Genomic DNA, 19258 nt, shown 5'->3' on the forward strand with positions numbered 1-19258 from the left:
AAGCCAGCATGGAGCCCTCCTCTCCCATATGTCGTTGGTGGACAGGCTATCCCTTGTAATCTGATCACTCCCTTCCCCATTCAAGGATATTCCTGAGCCATCCATGAGCTTGCTGCTAATGTGTGAATTTCCCCTTGTGTGACTAGATTATTGCAGTGTAGGCAGCTGGAGATCAGGACAGGGATTTCAAAAACAAAATCTAACATACTGAAAATATGTAGGGACAAAATTAGAAAGGCCAAGACACAAAACAAGCTCAAACTAGCTAGAGACATAAAGGTTAACAAGAAAAACATTCTACAAATGCATTAGAAGCAAGAGGAAGACCAAGAACAGGGTAGGCCCATTACTCAACCAGGGGGGAAATAAACAGAAAATGTGGAAATGACAGAGGTGCTTAATGACTTCTTTGTTTCGGTTTTTGCCAAGAAGGTTGGTGGCAATTGGATGTCTAACATAGTGAATGCCAGTGAATGAGAGGTAGGATCAGAAGAGGCTAAAATAGAGAAAGAACAAGTTAAAAATTATTTGGACAAATTCGAGGTCTTCAAGTCACCAGGGCCTGATGAAATGCATCCTAGAATACTCAAAGAGCTGACTGAGGAGATATTTGATCCATTAGTGATCATCTTTGAGAAGTCATGGAAGATGGGAAGACTAGAAAAGGGCAAATATGGTGCACATCTATACAAAGGGAAATAAGGACAACCCAGGGAATTACAGACCAGTCAGCTTAACTTCTGTACCCGGAAAGGTAATGGAGCAAATAATTAAGCAATCAATTTGCAAACATCTAGAAGATAAGTTGAAAAGTAACAGTCAGCATGGATTTGTCAAAAACAAATCATGTCAAACCAAACTGATAGCTTTTGATACTGTCCTGCATGACCTTCTGATAAATAAACTAGGGAAGTGCAACCTAGATGGAGCTGCTATAATGTGGGTGCAAAAGTGGTTGAAAAACCGTTATCAGTTGTTCACAGTCATGCTGGTAGGGCATAACGAGTGGGATCCTGCACGGATCAGTTCTGGGTCCAGTTCTGTTCAATATCTTCATCAATGATTTAGATAATGGCAGAGAGAGTATACATAAGGTTTGCGGACAATACCAAGCTGGGAGGGGTTGCAAATGCTTTGGAGGATAGGATTAAAATTCAAAATGACCTGGACCAACTGGAGACAGGATCTGAAGTAAACAGAATGAAATTCAATAAGGACAAATGCAAAGTATTTCACTTAGGAAGGAACAATCAATTGCACACACACAAAATGGGAAATGACTGCCTATGAAGGAATACTGCGGAAAGGGAGCTGGGGGTCAAGCTAAATAGGAGTCAACAGTGTAATGCTGTTGCAAAAAAAGCAAACATCATTCTGGGATGTATTAGCAGAAGTGTTGTAAGCAAGACACGGGAAGTAATTCTTCCGCTCTACTCTGTGCTAATTAGGTCTCAACTGGAGTATTGTGTCCAGTTCTGGGCACCACATTTCAGAAAATGATGTGGACAAATAGGAGAGAGTCCAGAGAAAAGCAATAAAAATTATTAAAGATCTAGAAAACATGACCTATGAGGGAAGATTCAAAAAAATTGGGTTTGCTTAGTCTGGAGGAGAGAAGACAGAGAGGACATAACAGTTTTCAAGTACATAAAAGGTTGTTACAAGGAGGAGGAAGAAAAATTGTTTTTCTTAACCTCTGAGGATTGGACAAGAAGCAATGGGCTTAAATTGCAGCAAGGGTGGTTTCGGTTGGACATTAGGAAAAACTTCCTAACTGTCAGAGTGGTTATGCACTGGAATAAATTGCCTGGGGAGTTTGTGGAATCTCTCCATCATTGGAGTTTTTAAGAGCAGTTTAGGCAAACACCTGTCAGGAATGGTCTAGATAATTAGTCCTACCACTAGTGCAGGGGACTGGACTAGATGACCTCTTGAGATCCTTTCCAGTCCCATGATTCTATGAAATTAACAACTGGGTAGCATAGAGGGGATCAAACTCATGCAGAAAAGGCCCAAGCCATGTCTCTGTAACTTACTGACCTACCTCAAAAGACTGCATGACCTCCTCCTTGGCACCCTAAGGCGTTGGTGTGAACAGGAGGGATCGGAGCCACAGAACAGCTTTTCCCCATACCACTTAGCACCTTCTGAATTTCTGAGCAGAAACCTGCATCAGATTTTAGCAGAATTAACTCGCAGGTTCCTGTGCTGAAGTTTGGGGGGGTGGGGCTCGCATGTACCTTAATGCCACATTTCCTATTTTTTGGAAGTTTAAGTTTGTCTTATGTTAACTCTTTCTTTCCTGATTTCTAGGTTAAGCATAGATACACTCTCTGTCCTGGAAGGGTACAAGGCACTGCTGGTGGACCTTAATTCTGCATTGACAAACTCCGCCCCCCCTTTTTATTTTGAGGAAGTCGTGGGAATGAGGAGGTCATGACTGGGGATCATCTTTTAGGGGGCAGAGGGAGGCTTCCTGAAAGTACCCACTGCCACTCAACTACAACCTCTATCCTCCTCCTGGCCCATCCATGCCCACAGTAGGACTGTAGGGCTACAGGGGAAAGGCAGGTAGTAACTGATGGTCTCTGAGGAGCAAGGAGAATGGAGGAGATCCTCATACCAGCAAGGGAACTAATGTAGGGAGAAGGGGCCCTGTACAAGCTTCAATGGCATGGGAGGATTGCAGAGGTGTAAAGTGACCCATTCTTTTCAGACAAATCAGAATACCCCAAAGAGATGAATGCTGCCTGACACCATAGTTCTAAGTGTGAACTAACCCATTCATTTCAATGGGTGTTCTTCCTCCCCCGCCCCATGCTGTCAACCCAACCAATGTTAAATATGAATGATCAAGACAATCACTCTATGCACGTGGATTTAATAAAATAAGCTCCTTAATGGGAGTTGGAGGGCTATATAGTACAAATCTCTTGACCAAATGACTCCAAATTGGTATCAAGAAGTATACCCATTCTAAGAAGCTCACTATGCACAATGATTCTCGAGTATTTTAAAAATTAAAAGATGCTCTTTTAAGGAGGGGGGCTGTATTCTTGGGAACCCCTTGATCAAATTACCCCAAATTTGCATCTCAAACTGTATACTAGCCTCTATTGTGGCATACCAGTTTTCAAGGCAATCAGTTATGCATGTGGATTTTAGAGCATTCTGACTATTAAAATCAGCTCCTTGTTGAGGGAGAAAAGGCTGGGGGTTATCTGAGGACACCATTGACCAAATGACCACAGCTCAGATCGCTACTCCTAATCTGTCACAGCAATATTATTGTGGAGCGATAGTATCACCACAGCTAAGGTGGCACCAAGTTTTCATTTTAACAGGAGGTGAGAAAGGAGTACAAACGTTCAGCTCTTTGGGTTAGAGTATCATTTGTAAAAGTTTATTGTAGCTTTTCCACTGCTTCGTTTCATATAGCAGTTTGTGAGATAAAGTATCACTAGAAGTTTGCTATGACTGTCTTAAAAAGGACCATGGCCCACGCGACTACATTTTTCTAGCGTCTGACATTTCCTTCACACCCCTTTCCCCAAAAACTCTATGTGTGATCTCTTAGTTTGTGTAGATGAGATGAGTAATCAGAGAAAGTTGAAAAGGGCGTCTGTGTTTATTTTTCGTGATAAACTTAAGTTACTGCTCTGTGTCTGTATCCTGGCGCTGTATCAGTCAGTCAATGTCAACCTCACCCCAGTCCTTCGAATAGAACTCTTCCTGATGCTCAGCAACCCCTTTTGGTCATGCGGACATTGATGAGTATCACAGCTACTTACTTTTCTTCATTCAGTCCCACTGTTCAGGAAACAGAGGAGGACCCTGCTTCATGATTTCATTACCCTAAATCTGCTGCTTACTACAAACTTGTGTCCTCCCTCTATTTATTTAATGTCATTTTCCTAGAGGATACTTAAGTAAAATCTGAGCGGGCATGTGAATATCAGAGCATTTTGAAATATCTGCTCATAAGCCAGAAACTTTGCTCCCTGAGCATAATCTCCAGAAGGAGCTCCTACAGAACTGAGCAATAAATATGCACAAAACATTCTCAGAGAGCTACCAGGACTCCAACTCACAGTGCAGTGGTGCTGTTTGGGTTCAGTGGCCACAGCACGTCGCCTTAAGCTGTAAGAACCATGACATTTTGATACCACCTGATTTTTGAGGGAGGGATGGGCTGTATGTCAAGAATCCCTTGGTTCAAACCACCTTCAATTTGGACCACTAACACTGGCCCAAGCCATCATGACTCCCAGCAGTTTTCAAGACAATCTCAGTAAGCATGTGGATTTTAGACCACTTGGAGAAATCAGTTGTTCAAGAGTAAGCTAGTCTCAACCTTAACTATAGTGCTATCACCCTGCTAGAATAAATGAATGCTTAGACGGATTACAATGTGAATGAAATGCAGATACTGTGCCTAGATTCTAAAGAGCACAAGTATTAAATCAAAGGGGCAGTAATATACTTAATTCAGTCCCATAGTTAACATTCTGGTTATGTGAATTAGCAGTAATTAACTATCAGAAAGCACAACTACACTGTAATTACACTATAATTGCTGCATAAATTACAGTCACTGAATTATAAAACATAACCAGGATCTGCAAAGCATTGCAGAGACCAAGCTTGAGCCTTCGCTGCCTTGCGCTTTGTGCAGGTACCTACAGCTGTGCTAACTGAGAACCTAGTAGGCGTAAAATGCTACCATGCTGATCTGATAGCATTTTACACATACCCTCAAATTCACTTTGGACAGGTATTAATCACTCCTCAGGGCTCAAGGTAGCAGCGAATCAGGCCCCCTGAGTTTCTCTGTTGTTGCAAAGAGGAGCATTGTTGTCTATTTGCAGTATTAATCCACACTCTCTTTCCTCTACAGTATTTTTGAACAATGGCTTAGAAGACACAGACCTCTGCGAGACGTTTACCCAGCAGCCAATGCACCCATTGGACACAATCGTGAATATTACATGGTCCCATTTATTCCTCTCTACAGAAATGGAGAATTTTTTACCCCATCAAGGGAGCTGGGATATGATTATGAATATCTAGCAGACCCAGGTAATGTTTAATGATAAGCAAATTCTGAATCTGCCATGTTTATATAGCAGGTATGTGTAGAGAGACAAAGTATGAAGGGTGCCTTCTTAATCAGATTTATTCAGTGAGAGTATTCGCAGTCATAGCTGATTGGTTTAGCGACCAAAGGAAGTTTGTCGCCTGTCAGTACTGCGCAGCCAATGCAGGCAGCTATGGGAGACTGTGTAATTATCAACAGAATTGTTAAAAAGAATTCCAAACACAGGGCCATGTTTTGCTTCCAATTACACCAGTGCAAACCCAAATGAGTACAACAGGACTGAGTCAGGTTTTATTGAGGGACCAATACAAAGGCCACAGGCCTGCTGTAAATTAGCACTTCTCCATAAATCAATGCCGATTTACTCAAGCCAAGGATCTGGCCCCATGTAACTGCATAACTTGGAGGCATAACTGAGGGTAGAATCTGACCTGCAGATTCTTTATTAGTGGTGATAATGCGCAAAAGAGACAGCACTCAGCTGGAGTTTCAGATACCAGGCTCAGGTTTCAGGACCAGCAGCTGGAAAATCATCTTTTATACTTGGAAACTGAATAAATCTGTTATCTTAATTATCGAGGATTAACTTCACCCCAACAAATGGCCAATGAACTATTTAAGTCCTCAAAATAAAGCTTAAGTAGAACTTAAGTGATTCATGAGCTTTGTGCTGGCTCTTTGCACAGGGGTGAATTTCACCATGAGATATATAGTGCCACTTCTACAGAATGCAACTAAAGGGCTGCACAAGGGTCTTTATTATTACTTAAAATAGATTTAATGTGCATTGTTTAGAAATGGTATTGATATGTAGGATGAGGCCATTTAGCAGTGTAGGCGTCAATAAGATCTGCATGCACTAAGATAAAGGACAAACTTTGTTCTAGATCTAAACTTTTCCCAGAGCTGAGGAGCATTCAGATCCTGGCCTTTAGTTCAGCGATTACTAAGATAGGCCACTGGAATGATTAGACCAAAGTTGAGGGGCATTTTGATCAGGAAAGTCAAACCTGGGACACAAGGTATAGCTAGAAGATCAAGACTTTTATTAAGTATCAAGAAATGAATGAGATCAAGGAACAGTGCAACCTTTTGTGAATGTGTCTGTTCAGTTGCAAATGCAATCGGCAGCCAAGAGTCCAGTAATCATATATCAAAGGCAGCAGAGACATTTTAGCAAGACTAACATTTACCCTAATAGCTTTTTTTCACTCTGTCAGAACAATACTATGGTACTTTCAGGCAGCTCTGGCCCTCAGAAAGATTTTGCTTCCTAATGACAGGGTCTGACTTCTGCATGCTTAGTAAACTGCTCCAAAATAGTGTTCAGCCTGCTCATTCAATTCTTTTGTTAAACACAGTCTAGCAGCTTGTGATTCATTGCTATCCCGAAAGCACATTTTTATGGCTGATTATTTCAAGTATCATTGTCCTAGCTAATCTGATGACCATTTTAGAACTACAGCATAAGCAGGAATCAATGTTTCTCTTATGATTTTTTTTTAAAGTGGTAGTTTTGGGGCTTATTTTGTATTGTCGTTTCTGAATCTTTAGGATTCATGTTTTCAAGCATCTCTCTTGAACTAGAACCTTTCATTTATTTTTAAATGAAACTGTGATTCTCACATCAGTCACTTAATTCCAGGAACTGGGGCTTTAAGAAAAAATGCCAAATATTGGGAAAGTTCAAAACACTGCAGAATACATTAGCATTGCAGAAGCATACAGAAAAATCAGACACAGGAGGAATTGGGTATTAAAAAACAACTACAAGTGGTTAAATGCAAGTATTAGAGAGACAAGGTGGGTGAGGTTAATATCTTTTATTGGTCCAACTTCTGTTGGTGAGAGAGCTTTTTCAAGAGCTCAGTGTGGCTAGAAAGCTTGTCTCTCTCACCAACAGAACTTGGTCCAATAAAAGATATTACCCCCACATCGACCTTGTCTCTAATAGCCTGGGACTGACAGAGCTACAACTACATTGCAGTCAAAATCAAGTTTGTCCTTTCTAATCGTGACTATTGCTTTGCAGAAGGGTGGGTTAAGACAGTTCTTTATTTCTGCTGAAAGATCAGCACTAAGGGTGAAATTCATACCTGTACAGAGAACCTGCACAAGGTCCATGTGCCACTTAAGTCCCTCTTCAGTCCAATTTTCAGGGCTGGAGCCTAAGAAATAATTGGTTCAAAATTAAAAATGGGCAAGAGCAACAACATTCAGATTCTGAATATCTAAAGATTCAGGTAGGTTTGAGTGTTTGAGGTTGAGGAGACATAGCCATGCTAGCTCTGATTGAGCTTGCATGCTAAAAATAGAAGCATAGCCAGGGTGGCACAAGTGACAGGAGATGCCAGCTGCCCAAGTACATACCTAGTGACCTGGATGGAATTTTACTGAGGATGGCGAGGCCCTCCTGCCACAGCAACACTTCTATTTTTAGCACACTAGCTCAGTCAGAATTAGTGCAGGTATGTTTATTTGAGTCTCCATCTTGAAGAGTAGACATAGCCTCAGAGAGAGACAAGTGCTGGCTTCTTGTTCGAAGCGCTCATATGCTGCAAGATACCAAAATGCTGCAACGTGATCAAGGAGGACTAGAAAAGATGAATCTGTGATCAAAGGCAGGGAGCTACACTTGATTTGCATGGTAGGTACAGTGTAAAGGTACAATGCCAAAAAAAATTAGTAGTGGCAATTGTCTCACAGATCATGGTCTGAGAAGAGGTAGAAGCTTATGCAGAACCTTGCTGATGAGTAAGAGTATGGCCAATGGGACGGGAGTAAGGGGAATGAGGAACAGTCAAATAAATGTTTTATGTCAAAGCAGATGGGGGAAAAGGAGTGATGTGACAATAGCAGAGATTCAGTTGAGATGTTGAAATGAAGTGGCTATCTGTGATTATAGCTAGAATATGAGCAGGGAGGTAGGGGACATATAAAAATGCAAAGGGACCCAGTGAGAAAGTGTCAGTCCAGGACAGGAATTACACTGCTGCGCAGCAGCAGATGTCTGGAGTCTTGCAGGCTAGCTTCCCAGTGGAGAAGAAATCAGTAAGGTGGAGTCTGCATATATTCAGTGTCTTATTTACACATACACACCACTCCTGGAACAGAGGTGATCATAAGGAGTAATCCCTTCTTTCATGAATTACAACCCAAATACGCATAGCCCAGTCCCAGGAACCAACTCTGCGCCAAGAATTAACTCAGGCTGAGGCAAGGAGCCCACTATCCCACTCACCTTGCATAATAAAATTAATGCCACCACACAGCTTATCTTCCCAAGACTGAACGTTTGCTTGCATGCTAATAAAAGACTTGGAAGACTGTAACAGCACTGCCTGGTGATGCCTGCCATAATATATATTATAGTACAAACAGGATGCTGAGTACTAGTGTTTGAAGCCCAGGCCAAGTTATTTCCAGAAATAATTCCTTAAAGCTAACTCCTGAATCCATTTTTAGACAGATGCCCAACTTTCACCCAGCAGCTCCCCTTGATCTCAGTGGGAGATATTTGGTGACCTCACTAGGTGTTGTGGGCTGAGTCACACTTTTGAAGAGTCAGGCAGATACCTAAATATAAACCTAGGAACCTAACTACAAGTTTCCATTTTTGAAATACTGAACTAAGGTGTTTGATCCTGTAGCTTCAACATATGCAGTTGAAGAGGGATGCTGGACTGCAGGCAGAGTAAAAGGTAATGGCAGTGTGATTAAAATGGTGTAAGGATACTGTCTGGAGTGGCTCCCAGCTGTGAGTTCTTACCTCAGGGCAGACTAACACAAACAGGGCAGACACCCCAAACTGGTGGTGTGGTCGATAATTAGATTTAACCAAGCCAGTAACAAATGTGAACTCCTGGATCACTATAAGAGAGTCTTACCATGGAGTCACAGACAGTCCCCTTAGACTCTCCAGTTTATCTTGCCACCCACACAAACTTGACTTAGTGATAAATGATCACTCACACCAAAAATCACACCACATTCAGGTAGCTTCTAGTTCCAAGAGACCAGTTACTTACTCCAGATCACTTGGTACCTTAGATCTCACAACAAAGACAACACCTGTAGCCAATGCTGTAATAGACTATCTAAAGGTTTATTAACTAGGAAAAGGGAATAAGAGTTATTTATAGGTTAAAGCAAGCAAACATATACGCACAAATGAGTTACCATCTAAATCCTAAGAGTGACAAGAGTCGTAGTGATCTGTCAATTCAAAGCGTCTTTCAGGGCAGATCCAGGAGAAAGCTCCTGGTGACCTCTGGCTTCAGTTTAGAGTCTCTGGCCCCGTCAGAGTTTAAACAGACAAAAAGATGAAAATTTTCCTGTGATTTTATTTTATTTCCTTAACATTCAGCTTCCAAGTCCACAGGACAAGCTTCCTTAAATGTAGAATTTCCCCGGTGCAATAGGGCCAACCAATCCTTTGTGAATCCCGTGCCTGGGTTCAGAAGTTCAGAGAAAATATTTTCAAAGTTATAAAGCAAAACTTACATGTTTTCTTGTAGCATGGAATACAGACACTACAAGTGAGATTAACACATGCAGCAATTTACAAGCATTTCGTAGAGTCTAAACACATTCCTATAAGATTAATGGTTATTTTGAGCAAAACTAACAGAGGTGAACTGGTCCGGTCTCCAGCTATGCGTTCGTTAGTTCTTAGCTAATGCCTGCAGTCTTGGCAAGAGTTGGCATCTGGCCTACCAGTGTGGCAGATGCTTAATAGGCCTGCAGTGCAGCTTTCTAGTTTGGTGGATATTTGGTGTGCTCCTGAAGGCCCAGTCTTAGGTGCAGTCAAAGAGACAAGACTGCTGACACCCATGACTTTGGGGAAGTCCATCTCCAGAATCAAAGTTTGTCATCTCCAATCAAACATATCCTGTGATGGCAAATTGACCAGCAGCATAGTAGCACCCAGACAGACCCATGCCAACTTCAAGAGACCTTGATGACTCTTTCCATCTTTGAGGTATTCAGCAGCATACACTATGAGCTAGAACTTAGTTTGGAATCAGAGAGCTGACAATAAAATAGCAACAGCTGGGTGAGATAAGTCGCAGATGCCTGGATGATAGGATGTAATTAAAATCGACAGTGCATGTTCAATGTCCCTTTGGAATGCAGTTTAAATCCCTAAACTGCATGACTGAAAAAGGAATTAGACTATCAAGTCAGAAAAGAAAAGATGAGACAACGTTTCCGTCATGGGAATTTCATCAGGCTCTGGGAAGTGAAAAATAAGGTTAATTGGAAAAGGAGGATGAAACCAATGTTAAAAATGAGCCTCAGAGGAGTAGGGAATAGAGGTGGAAAGTTTGGCTGTTAGCTAAAGCTGTTTAATTGATTACAGTAAACATGGATTTTAAAAAGTCAGCTTCTCTCCTTACTTTCATGTCCTTTTGTAGCAGGCAGCTACCATTTGGGAAGCCAGGAACAAATTTTAAAAGTTATAACCGAAGAACATTGGATATTGTATAGCTGTGGCTATACAGATTTCTTGGAATCAAGATGAGCAAGCTGTTAAAGAGCAGCTTTGTCAATGTGATTGTTACTCTGGGTAAATCAGAAAAAAACATGCTATATTGTGCTATAGGTACATCGGGGAACATTTGATTGATATCACTTAAAGATACAAAAGTAACCCATTTTTGTCAATAACCATTTTATATGCGTGTATTGTCAGTCCTGGGTGTGTGGGTTGGAACCTACTGTAATGTGATTTTGCAGTGAGAGGTAGAAGGCTCTACCCAGCTTCAGCCTTTAAAAACAATCATAAAACTTTTCACCAGCCTATACACACAGGAACTGATTCTCAACTGCTGCCAAGCAGAGTGAGAGGAGGCCTGCCAGGGACCCAGTCATGGCTCCCTAATCTGCCCAGTTTGGGGCACAAATTAGAACTTCAAGGGAGCCACTCTAATTTCCACAATGGATGATCAAGCACCATGATGCTCCACTCCCACAGCAATGCCCTTCCCCCAGAATGTCCCTTACACAGCAGGAATTCCCCACCGACTATCTCTATGGCCATGATGACAGTGCAAAGTGGACTAAGCAAACAAGAATCTGTCTGAATAAAAAAAAACAAGAAAACTACTTGCCTGGCCTTTCCCCCCTCATAACTAATGGTGATTAAAATCCAACTGACATTTTCTTTGTCCATCAAGAAAGAAACACAAACAATGACTCACTCTGGGGAAACAGAATTGTGCAAGGCTGAGCTAGATACATACAATTTCTTTGTGGTCTCAAACGTTGCTTTTAAAACTTGGTGTCAAATAGCTAACTGGATAAGGCAATAGAAATGCATGTGACAGGAAGCAGCAAGTCATTGCCAATATATTCTGGGGTGTATGTGAATGAATAAATGATCCAATGGCTTTTGTTATTTCCCCTTTTGCTAGCCAGCTGAATTTTGGTTTTGATGTGTCCAGAATTAACCCTGCAATGGTCTTATCCTAGACCCAGATTGGGTAGAAGAAATGTTTAAAAGGCTGTTGTATCATATATCACATACTAAGTAATAACATGAAATGACTATTCTTATAAAACTAAACACACTGTTTATTAAGAGAATGATTTACAGAGATGCTGCAATTGAATTAGCATCCTAATCATGTGCACACTGATTAACTTTCTGGTGCTTCCTCCAAACTCTTTTCTGCAACCTATGCTCCATCCTCCAAGTCCCAGCAGGTACAGCTGCGTACCACTAAAAGGACTTATAAAGAACAAATCCACCTTTAAATTTAGTAGTGTTCTATTGTACCAATGGTGCACTGGCCTATTTTTCAGGGCAATGCCACCCTGGCAAAATCTCTAGGCAGCACTGCACTAGACCAGCCACTGGGAATAGGAGTGTTTCTTCTACCACTCCTAGCAGCCATCATAGAGAGTCCATATAGTTCCATGAATAAAACAGACATGTTGAGTGATTGCAGGCGTTGTTTGTTTTTAAAAATAGGCAGTTAAACTGCATGTAGGGAGTGTGCTGGGGTTATTATTTTTATTTGTGTCTGGAAAACTGAGGGATTGGGAGATTTTGCTGGTAATTGTTACTAATTGATGGCTAGATGTCAGGAGGAGGGATTAGCTGCTCTTTTGTTTTGGAATAGTTTAATTAAGAGTTCATTTTTAATCAATGACAAGGGCACCTAGCATTTATGATGAGCTTTCTTTTAAGTTTATTAAATTAGAACACATAAAAAAATAAGTTAAACAAATTTGACTCACCAAAGTGTCTCTCAAGTAGAGCTGGGTTAAATTTTTCACCCAAAACTTTTGTTGTTGAAAAATGCAGATTCAGCGACACCAAAATGTTTTGTGAATTTATGTTGATTTCATTGACTTGTCTGTGTTGGAGCCTTCACCACCCGAATTTTTTTTCCAAAAATCGAAATGTTTCATTTTGACATTTTCCAAGCAAAACATTGATTTTTTTTTTATTCAGAATGACTTGGCATTCAGAAAATTCCTTTAATTTTATTTTAAAGATTTTTTTTAAATGTTAAAAAATGCTCAAAACTGAAATGAAGTGTTTCATTTGGGATGAAACAATGTTCTGTTGGACCCCAAACTATTTATTCATTCATTCAGTAAATGCCAGTTTAACTGAAAAAATCCATCAATCACCCAGTTTTACTCTCAGTGTTTCAGAGGGGCCATGTTTGCAGTGCTCTCTGATCTGGCAGTATTCTGAATTAAAAATAATTGACTGTGGTAACTGGGTCTTTGGAATTCTATGGGGTTCTAATCGGCAGTCATATATGTACAGGAACAACCATATTTTTACTGTTGTGCATTACAGATCGCTGGGCCACAGCCGCCAGTAGGCATAAGCAGGCTAAGCAATTGCTTAGGTCCTTGAGCAGCTCAAAGGGACCCCCTATTAATTAGTAGTATGTGTAGTGGGGCAAAATATTCCTGTTTAGGGCCCCCAGTTGGCTAGCACTGCCTCTGAGGACACTCCATGCACGGGCATCCGAGTTGCCACGGTAACTTCAAGGTCATGATTGCATGGATCTTTTCTGTGGCAAAGGAAACTGAAAACAGGCAGCACATGCCTGGAGGTGGCAGTTGGCCTCTAGCTTGTTAGAGAAATCCTAGGCGGGTTGAGGTTAAAACAGGGCAGGGACATGCTTAACTGGGTTTAAGGCAGTGGTAAAATGGAAGACAGTAGTAGTTCCCCTCTGTTAGATCATGCAGCAGCCCCTATCTGTCCCTGTGCCACATTACATTTCACCGAAGATAAGGCTGACAAATGAGGAGCCCTTGTCCTCCAGATTAACAATGATGGAGTCAAAGAATGGTTGCAGCATAGCGTAAGGTTTTAAGAAGCCACGTAGGACCACATTTTGTTCTGGTCAAATTCTGCAGGAAGGAGGACTGAGCAACAAGGCTCATTTTCAGTGCCCTTTTAGCAGTATCAAGATTTCCATGATAAATTTCCTGCTCCAATTTACTTAAGGAGCTGAAATATTTCCTGATTCAGTGATGTGTGTAAACACACAAGTACACACAGATCTAAAACACCCAAGACAATATACGTAAACAGCACAGTTCTCATTATATTCACAATCTCATAGCAAAAGGCATAACACAAATGGGGAAGGGATTGAAAGAGCACAACAAAAAATGAGAGAAGCAGGCCTCATCCGAGAATAAGTTGCAACTAAGACCTTAATATCTAACATTTTTCCTCAAAAATTGGGTTCATATTTGTATACTTCCTAACAAGCCACTCATATTCTTTCTACATATTAGCCAGACTCATAAAGACAACTACATAAGTAGCTTCTCATACTTCTTAAATAAGTTCTCAGGTATATTAAAATGCTCAAGAACTATGCTCCCTCCTGTTACCCTTCCACAAAGCATCTATTTTATCACCCCTTTTAGATTTTTCTTTTCTCCCTATTCTCAGGCAAAAACCATTGAACTAGAATCAAGGACCAGAGAATGTATTGATACCAGTTATTGTTTGCACTGCTCTAACTCTTAGATGCACCAAACTGGGATAAGGGCCCCATTGTGCAAAGCATATAACAAGTCAGCCCCTGCCCTACATAGCTTACTGTCTAAACATATGAGAGACAATGGGCCAGAAATTTTCAGTGCAGATATGCTGTGGCCCAACAGGTGGAAAAAAACTGAGCAAGACAAGGTCATAGGGAAGTGATTGGAATGATAAAGAGCACATCCACTGCCTGGGAGCTTAAGTTCATAACCATTCACTTTAATAAGATACTGGATTTATAGTTTATTACAACAATCTGTAACCCACTAACCTCCTTTTTTTGTCCTATGACCGTCAAGGTGTTAACTGGCCACTTCACCTTGAGGGGTCTCTTATAATATGTATTAACTATTTATGCTAAACAATCTATTCCACCTTGTATTTAGCTGTGACACTGAGTACCTTTCCCAGACCTGAAGATCTCTGTGTAGCTCAACAGCTTGTCTCTTTCACCAGCAGAAGTTGCCCCAATAAAAGATATGGCCTCACACACCTTGCCTCTCTAATAGCCATGGTTAGAAACTTAAGGGTAAAAAGAAAACTTTGGCATAACAGTATTAACAAACAAAAACCAGCCATTTGGAAGCCAGGAAATTCAGAATTAGGGTTAGAGCTAAAAGAAACCCATACATTGGCAGGTATAGAATGGATAGGATATTTTAAAAAAAAACAAAAACAAAAAAACAAATCCTGTATTTTATGGAAAATAGTTGTGACTGTGAGAAAGTGCCATCTGCTCAACAATAAGAAATGGAAAATAAAACAGGTACTTACCAGCTAGAAGAGAGGAAAGTACAACCAGCTCCAAAATGGCCCCTTTAGAATTGTAAGTGCTTGGCTCTGTTGTGTGTAAGGGCCACTACCAGCATGCCTTTCTGGGACAAAATGTTCCTACAAATGGGAAACCCTGCACTAGAGAGTGAGCAGTTGCAAGGGAGGGGATTAACTTTGATGTGATCATCATAGGGAAAACTCTTTATAGCAATGGAAGATGGTTAAGGTCTAGTGGTTAAGGTGCTGTCTGGGGATCCAAGAAACCTGGGTTTAACTCCTTGTTCTACCATTGACTTCCTACATGGCTTTGGGCAAGTCACTTAACGTTTCACGGCTTGAGTTTCCCCATCTATTCAATGGGGATTACATCACAGGGGTGTCGTGAGGATAGATATATTAAAGACTGATGTGGTTTTCATTTTGGAGGTGGTCTTCACAAGAAAAGGGCTAGAGAGACTTGTTATTTTTTCCTCAGTTGAATGTGTTGGTCCCCACTAGTCACTGAGTGCTGTCTGAAATTCCTCTAGTCTAGAGTCCAATAGACCATTTGGAATACATCAGTATACAGCTTCCCAGCACTGCTTTTCCCTTTTTCAGTGAACCTCAGCTGAAGTTTCTAGGACAAGGGATTCTGGGACAAAAGTGTCAAGAATGCTGCAAGGACTTTCAAAGCATAATTAATATTGATGCTTTCTGAGCCCCATTTCTCCAGAACAGCTTGTCTAAGTCACCTCAGATATCATCTTTAAAAATCCGCTGGCCATATCCCATGCATGCAAAGCTTAAAATGAAAATAGCTAAGGGCTTAGATGAAGTCCAATTCAGACTTAAAATGGAATCCTTAACTGTAGAGAGGGTATTCCATATTTAATATCCAACAGCACTAACTTCCTCACCTTTTGACTATCAAAAACATTTACTTCTAAACATCTGAGCAAATTTCCTACTGCACAGGTGTATAGTCATCCAGTAGTTTATGCTTTCCTCACCCATAACTTATAAGTGGTTATAACTGGTTCTGCGAGTAATTCAGTAGTTGTGCTTCACTGAGGAGTCACACTAGCATTAATGCTGGGATTGATTCATGTGGCTTTTTCTGCCTGTTTCCACAGAGTTTAAACCAAAATGTCAAAGCCAATCAAAACAAGTCAGTCAAGATTGCAGAAGTTCATGCTTTCCCAGGGAAACCACAGACCATCTTGGGTATACTTTAAACAGATCCCAGGAGTCTTCAGTGGATGACAAAGCATTCAGCAACCACCTCCCATTTTGGGGCTGCACCAGGGGCTGAAGTGCCTGGGAGCCTGTGTGAGTTGTGGTCCCCTATGGACCACAGCCCCACCAGGAATCTCTGATGTGCTGTATGCAGCAGCTCTGCCTTCAACATGCCTCTCCTGCCCCCAGCAAGTCCCCTACGGCAGGGCTTGGGAGGAGGTCTTTGGAGGGCAGACTCCCACCAGTGAAAATAATTAGAGTTGGGTGACCAGATTCTGACATCAATGAAACCAGTGTAAATCCAGAGTGTAACATCAGTTAAGTCAATGAAGTTACTCTAGATTTTCAGCAGTATAACCAAGATCAGACTCAGGCTCATGGCGTTTCAGAAAGAATACCTCTTTATCCACTCTGATAATGCAACTAACTCAGACTTTAGGGACTTCACCCCATTCTTTACCTTGAGGGACAGGTCTACACTACGGCAGGGATCAACGCTCTGAGATTGATCCAGCAGCGGTTGATTTAGCAGGTTTAGTAAAGACCCGCCAAATCTACTGCATATTGCTCTCCAGTCGATCCCTGTACTCTACCCCCGACGAGAAGAGTAAGGTAAGTCAACGGGAGATTTTTTTCCCCATCAGCCCCCCACGGTAACTCGACCTAAGGCACATCGACTCCAGTTACATTATTCATGTAGCTGGAGTTGCGTAGCATAGGTCGACTTACCGCGGTAGTGTAGACATAGCCTCATTTTCCACTACCTGACACCTTGAGTAGACATTTACACTTGCGCAAAGGGAGTACAAAGTGTGTGGAAAGCATTACCAAACCAGCATGATAGCCCTGTGCACTCACTTTCCTCAGATGTAAATGCCTGAAAAAGAGACAGGGTGATGGAGAATCAACCCCATAGAATATAAACCCCATTGGGTGAGCAGTATCAAGTTTGGCACTGGTCTCCTACTCCAGAGTCTTGTGTACATTTATAGTGCTACATAATGAAGAGCTAAACTAAGAGCTTTGACTCTCACAGTGCCCTTGGGATAATGGACTGAAATAATCACTGAATTGGAATCAGACTGAGTTGATTCCAAACTATGATAGAATAAGCCCGTTTGCATTTGAGAACCACAGCTTTACAGCAAAGACTGAGAAGTACCACACAGTGTGTAGAAGCAGGGTCAGATTCAAGAGGAAGAATTATCCAGTGGTTAAGACACAGCATGTCGGGGGGCGGGGGGGAGGAAAGAGATCCAGATCAATGTTTTCAAAGACTGGTGCCAAAAAATGAGGTACCTAAATCCAAATTTAGACATCTAAATAAATGGCCTGGTTTTCAGATATGTTGAAAACCACATCTGCAGCTCACATTAGTACCATTAGGAGCTGTGGCTCCTTATCACCTCTGAAAGTTAGGCCAGTTATCTAGGTGATTAACTAATGGAGTCACCTATGTCCCCAACTTTAGGCACCTATATTTAGAATTTTTGCCACTATTTTTATTCTTAATTCCATCCAACATTTCCTATGTGAATTTGGGTGAAGTCATTTAGGGGCTCGTAGGTTTTGTGCCTCAGTTTCCCCATTTGTAAGTTATGGATCATACTTATCTTCCTCATTGAATGAGCAGAGACTTGATTTATTAAAGGTTTTAAAATACTTTGTGACTCTCAGATAAAAGGCACTATAGCAACACAAAGCATTATTATTATTCTTCAGAGTCTTCCAGCATGCGCCATTATATAACTGCTAGCTTCCACAAATTGACAGTGCATTACATAACATAAAATGAGTTTTGTCATTTTTTTCAGTTGACTCCTTCCAGGACTTTTTGATGCCCTACCTGGAGCAAGTCCGTCAGATCTGGCAGTGGTTAGTCGGAGCAGCTGTGGTTGGTGGTATAATTACTGCTCTGATCACAGGACTCATTGTTCTGGGGTGTAGGAAGAAGAGAACGGGAAGCACTGCAGAAACACAGCCCTTACTCATGGAAAGTGAAGATGATCACAATGTGTCTTATCAGTCAAATTTATAAAAGCCACCTGTAATCCAGCAATGCGGTTCAGGTGCTAACCCTAAATCAAGCATGCATTGTTTGGTACATGTTTACAGAATATCTTGCTGAGATGCACTGCATAAGGGGTGTGGAATGTCCTGAATATCATTGCTCATGTAACATGCAATATTGTACTGTAGTGTATTATCAAAGTCTCCTCATAGAACATTTCCTAAAAAAAAAAAACTAATGTATGCTACTCTGCTTCCTGTGAATACACCAGGTATTCCCTATTCTTAATTAAACAGAATTCTCATGGAACCAAACTATTTCCCAGGTTGACGGCTCCTGCTTTTGGTCATCTGCTATTTTATTTGCACTTTCTAATGTTGTTCTGAATTTATGCCCCAATCCTGCAATCAGAGCCATGTGAGCAGATTCACAAGTTTCATACAGGGACCAGTGTCTGTCTGTATCTGATTGCAAGACTGGGGATATTATACTCTGTTGTTCAGATGCTTTTAATTTAAGGGAAGAATAATAGAGTGAGTAATCTGGAGACAGATTTTTTTCTTTTAAGAAAGAATTATTTCCCTTCCACCTTCAGTAATAATGTGTTTGTCCTTGATTGAGTGCCATCAGCAGCAAGCTGTAGCCTCTCAAAAACTGCTCCTCATTTGTTTAAAAAAGTTTCAATTTAGCTTTAGAACAAATACAACTATAAGAAAAGCCTGAGTGGAAGCCTCGTTCTAGCTCTTTGCCAGCCCTGGACAGTTTTTGACTTGCAATTGCTCGTAAAGAAAGATGGGTTCACGCTCTTTACAAACAACCAATGCATCGCAGAATTAGATGTATTTACCTGAATAACCTCAACAGAAATGCCTCACCCTCAGGAGTGCAGACTTCTAAAAGGCTGTTAGTAATCCCAATTCACATCTCTAGCCAGCAGCATCAACTCACATATCTCCGCTCATTCATCCTATTGTCATATACTGGTTTTGGAGAATAGTATTATATTGTGGCTGGCTCCAATTACTAAGAAAGTCCATGTACTTAGGCCGTGTCTACACTAGCAAGCTTACAGTGGCACAGCTGTACCAATACATGGGAGAGAGCTCTCCTGTCAACATAAAGACACCACCTA

The 19258-nt window shown here is 41.2% G+C and overlaps 1 protein-coding gene across 1 annotated transcript in view; it reads left to right on the top strand.

The window, feature by feature from the left end:
* TYR (tyrosinase) overlaps positions 1 to 18423 on the top strand; it is an 85898-nt gene extending 67475 nt beyond the window's left edge. Inside the window, exons 4-5 of the mRNA XM_048841935.2 lie at positions 4898 to 5079; positions 17930 to 18423. Coding sequence (XP_048697892.1) covers positions 4898 to 5079; positions 17930 to 18153 — 406 coding nt within the window. The 3' untranslated portion in view covers positions 18154 to 18423. The remainder of the gene's footprint in view (positions 1 to 4897; positions 5080 to 17929) is intronic.
* The last annotated feature ends 835 nt before the right edge of the window (positions 18424 to 19258 follow it).

The sequence above is a fragment of the Caretta caretta genome, chromosome 1, assembly GCF_965140235.1.
Source record: "Caretta caretta isolate rCarCar2 chromosome 1, rCarCar1.hap1, whole genome shotgun sequence".
NCBI classification, from domain to species: Eukaryota; Metazoa; Chordata; order Testudines; family Cheloniidae; genus Caretta; species Caretta caretta.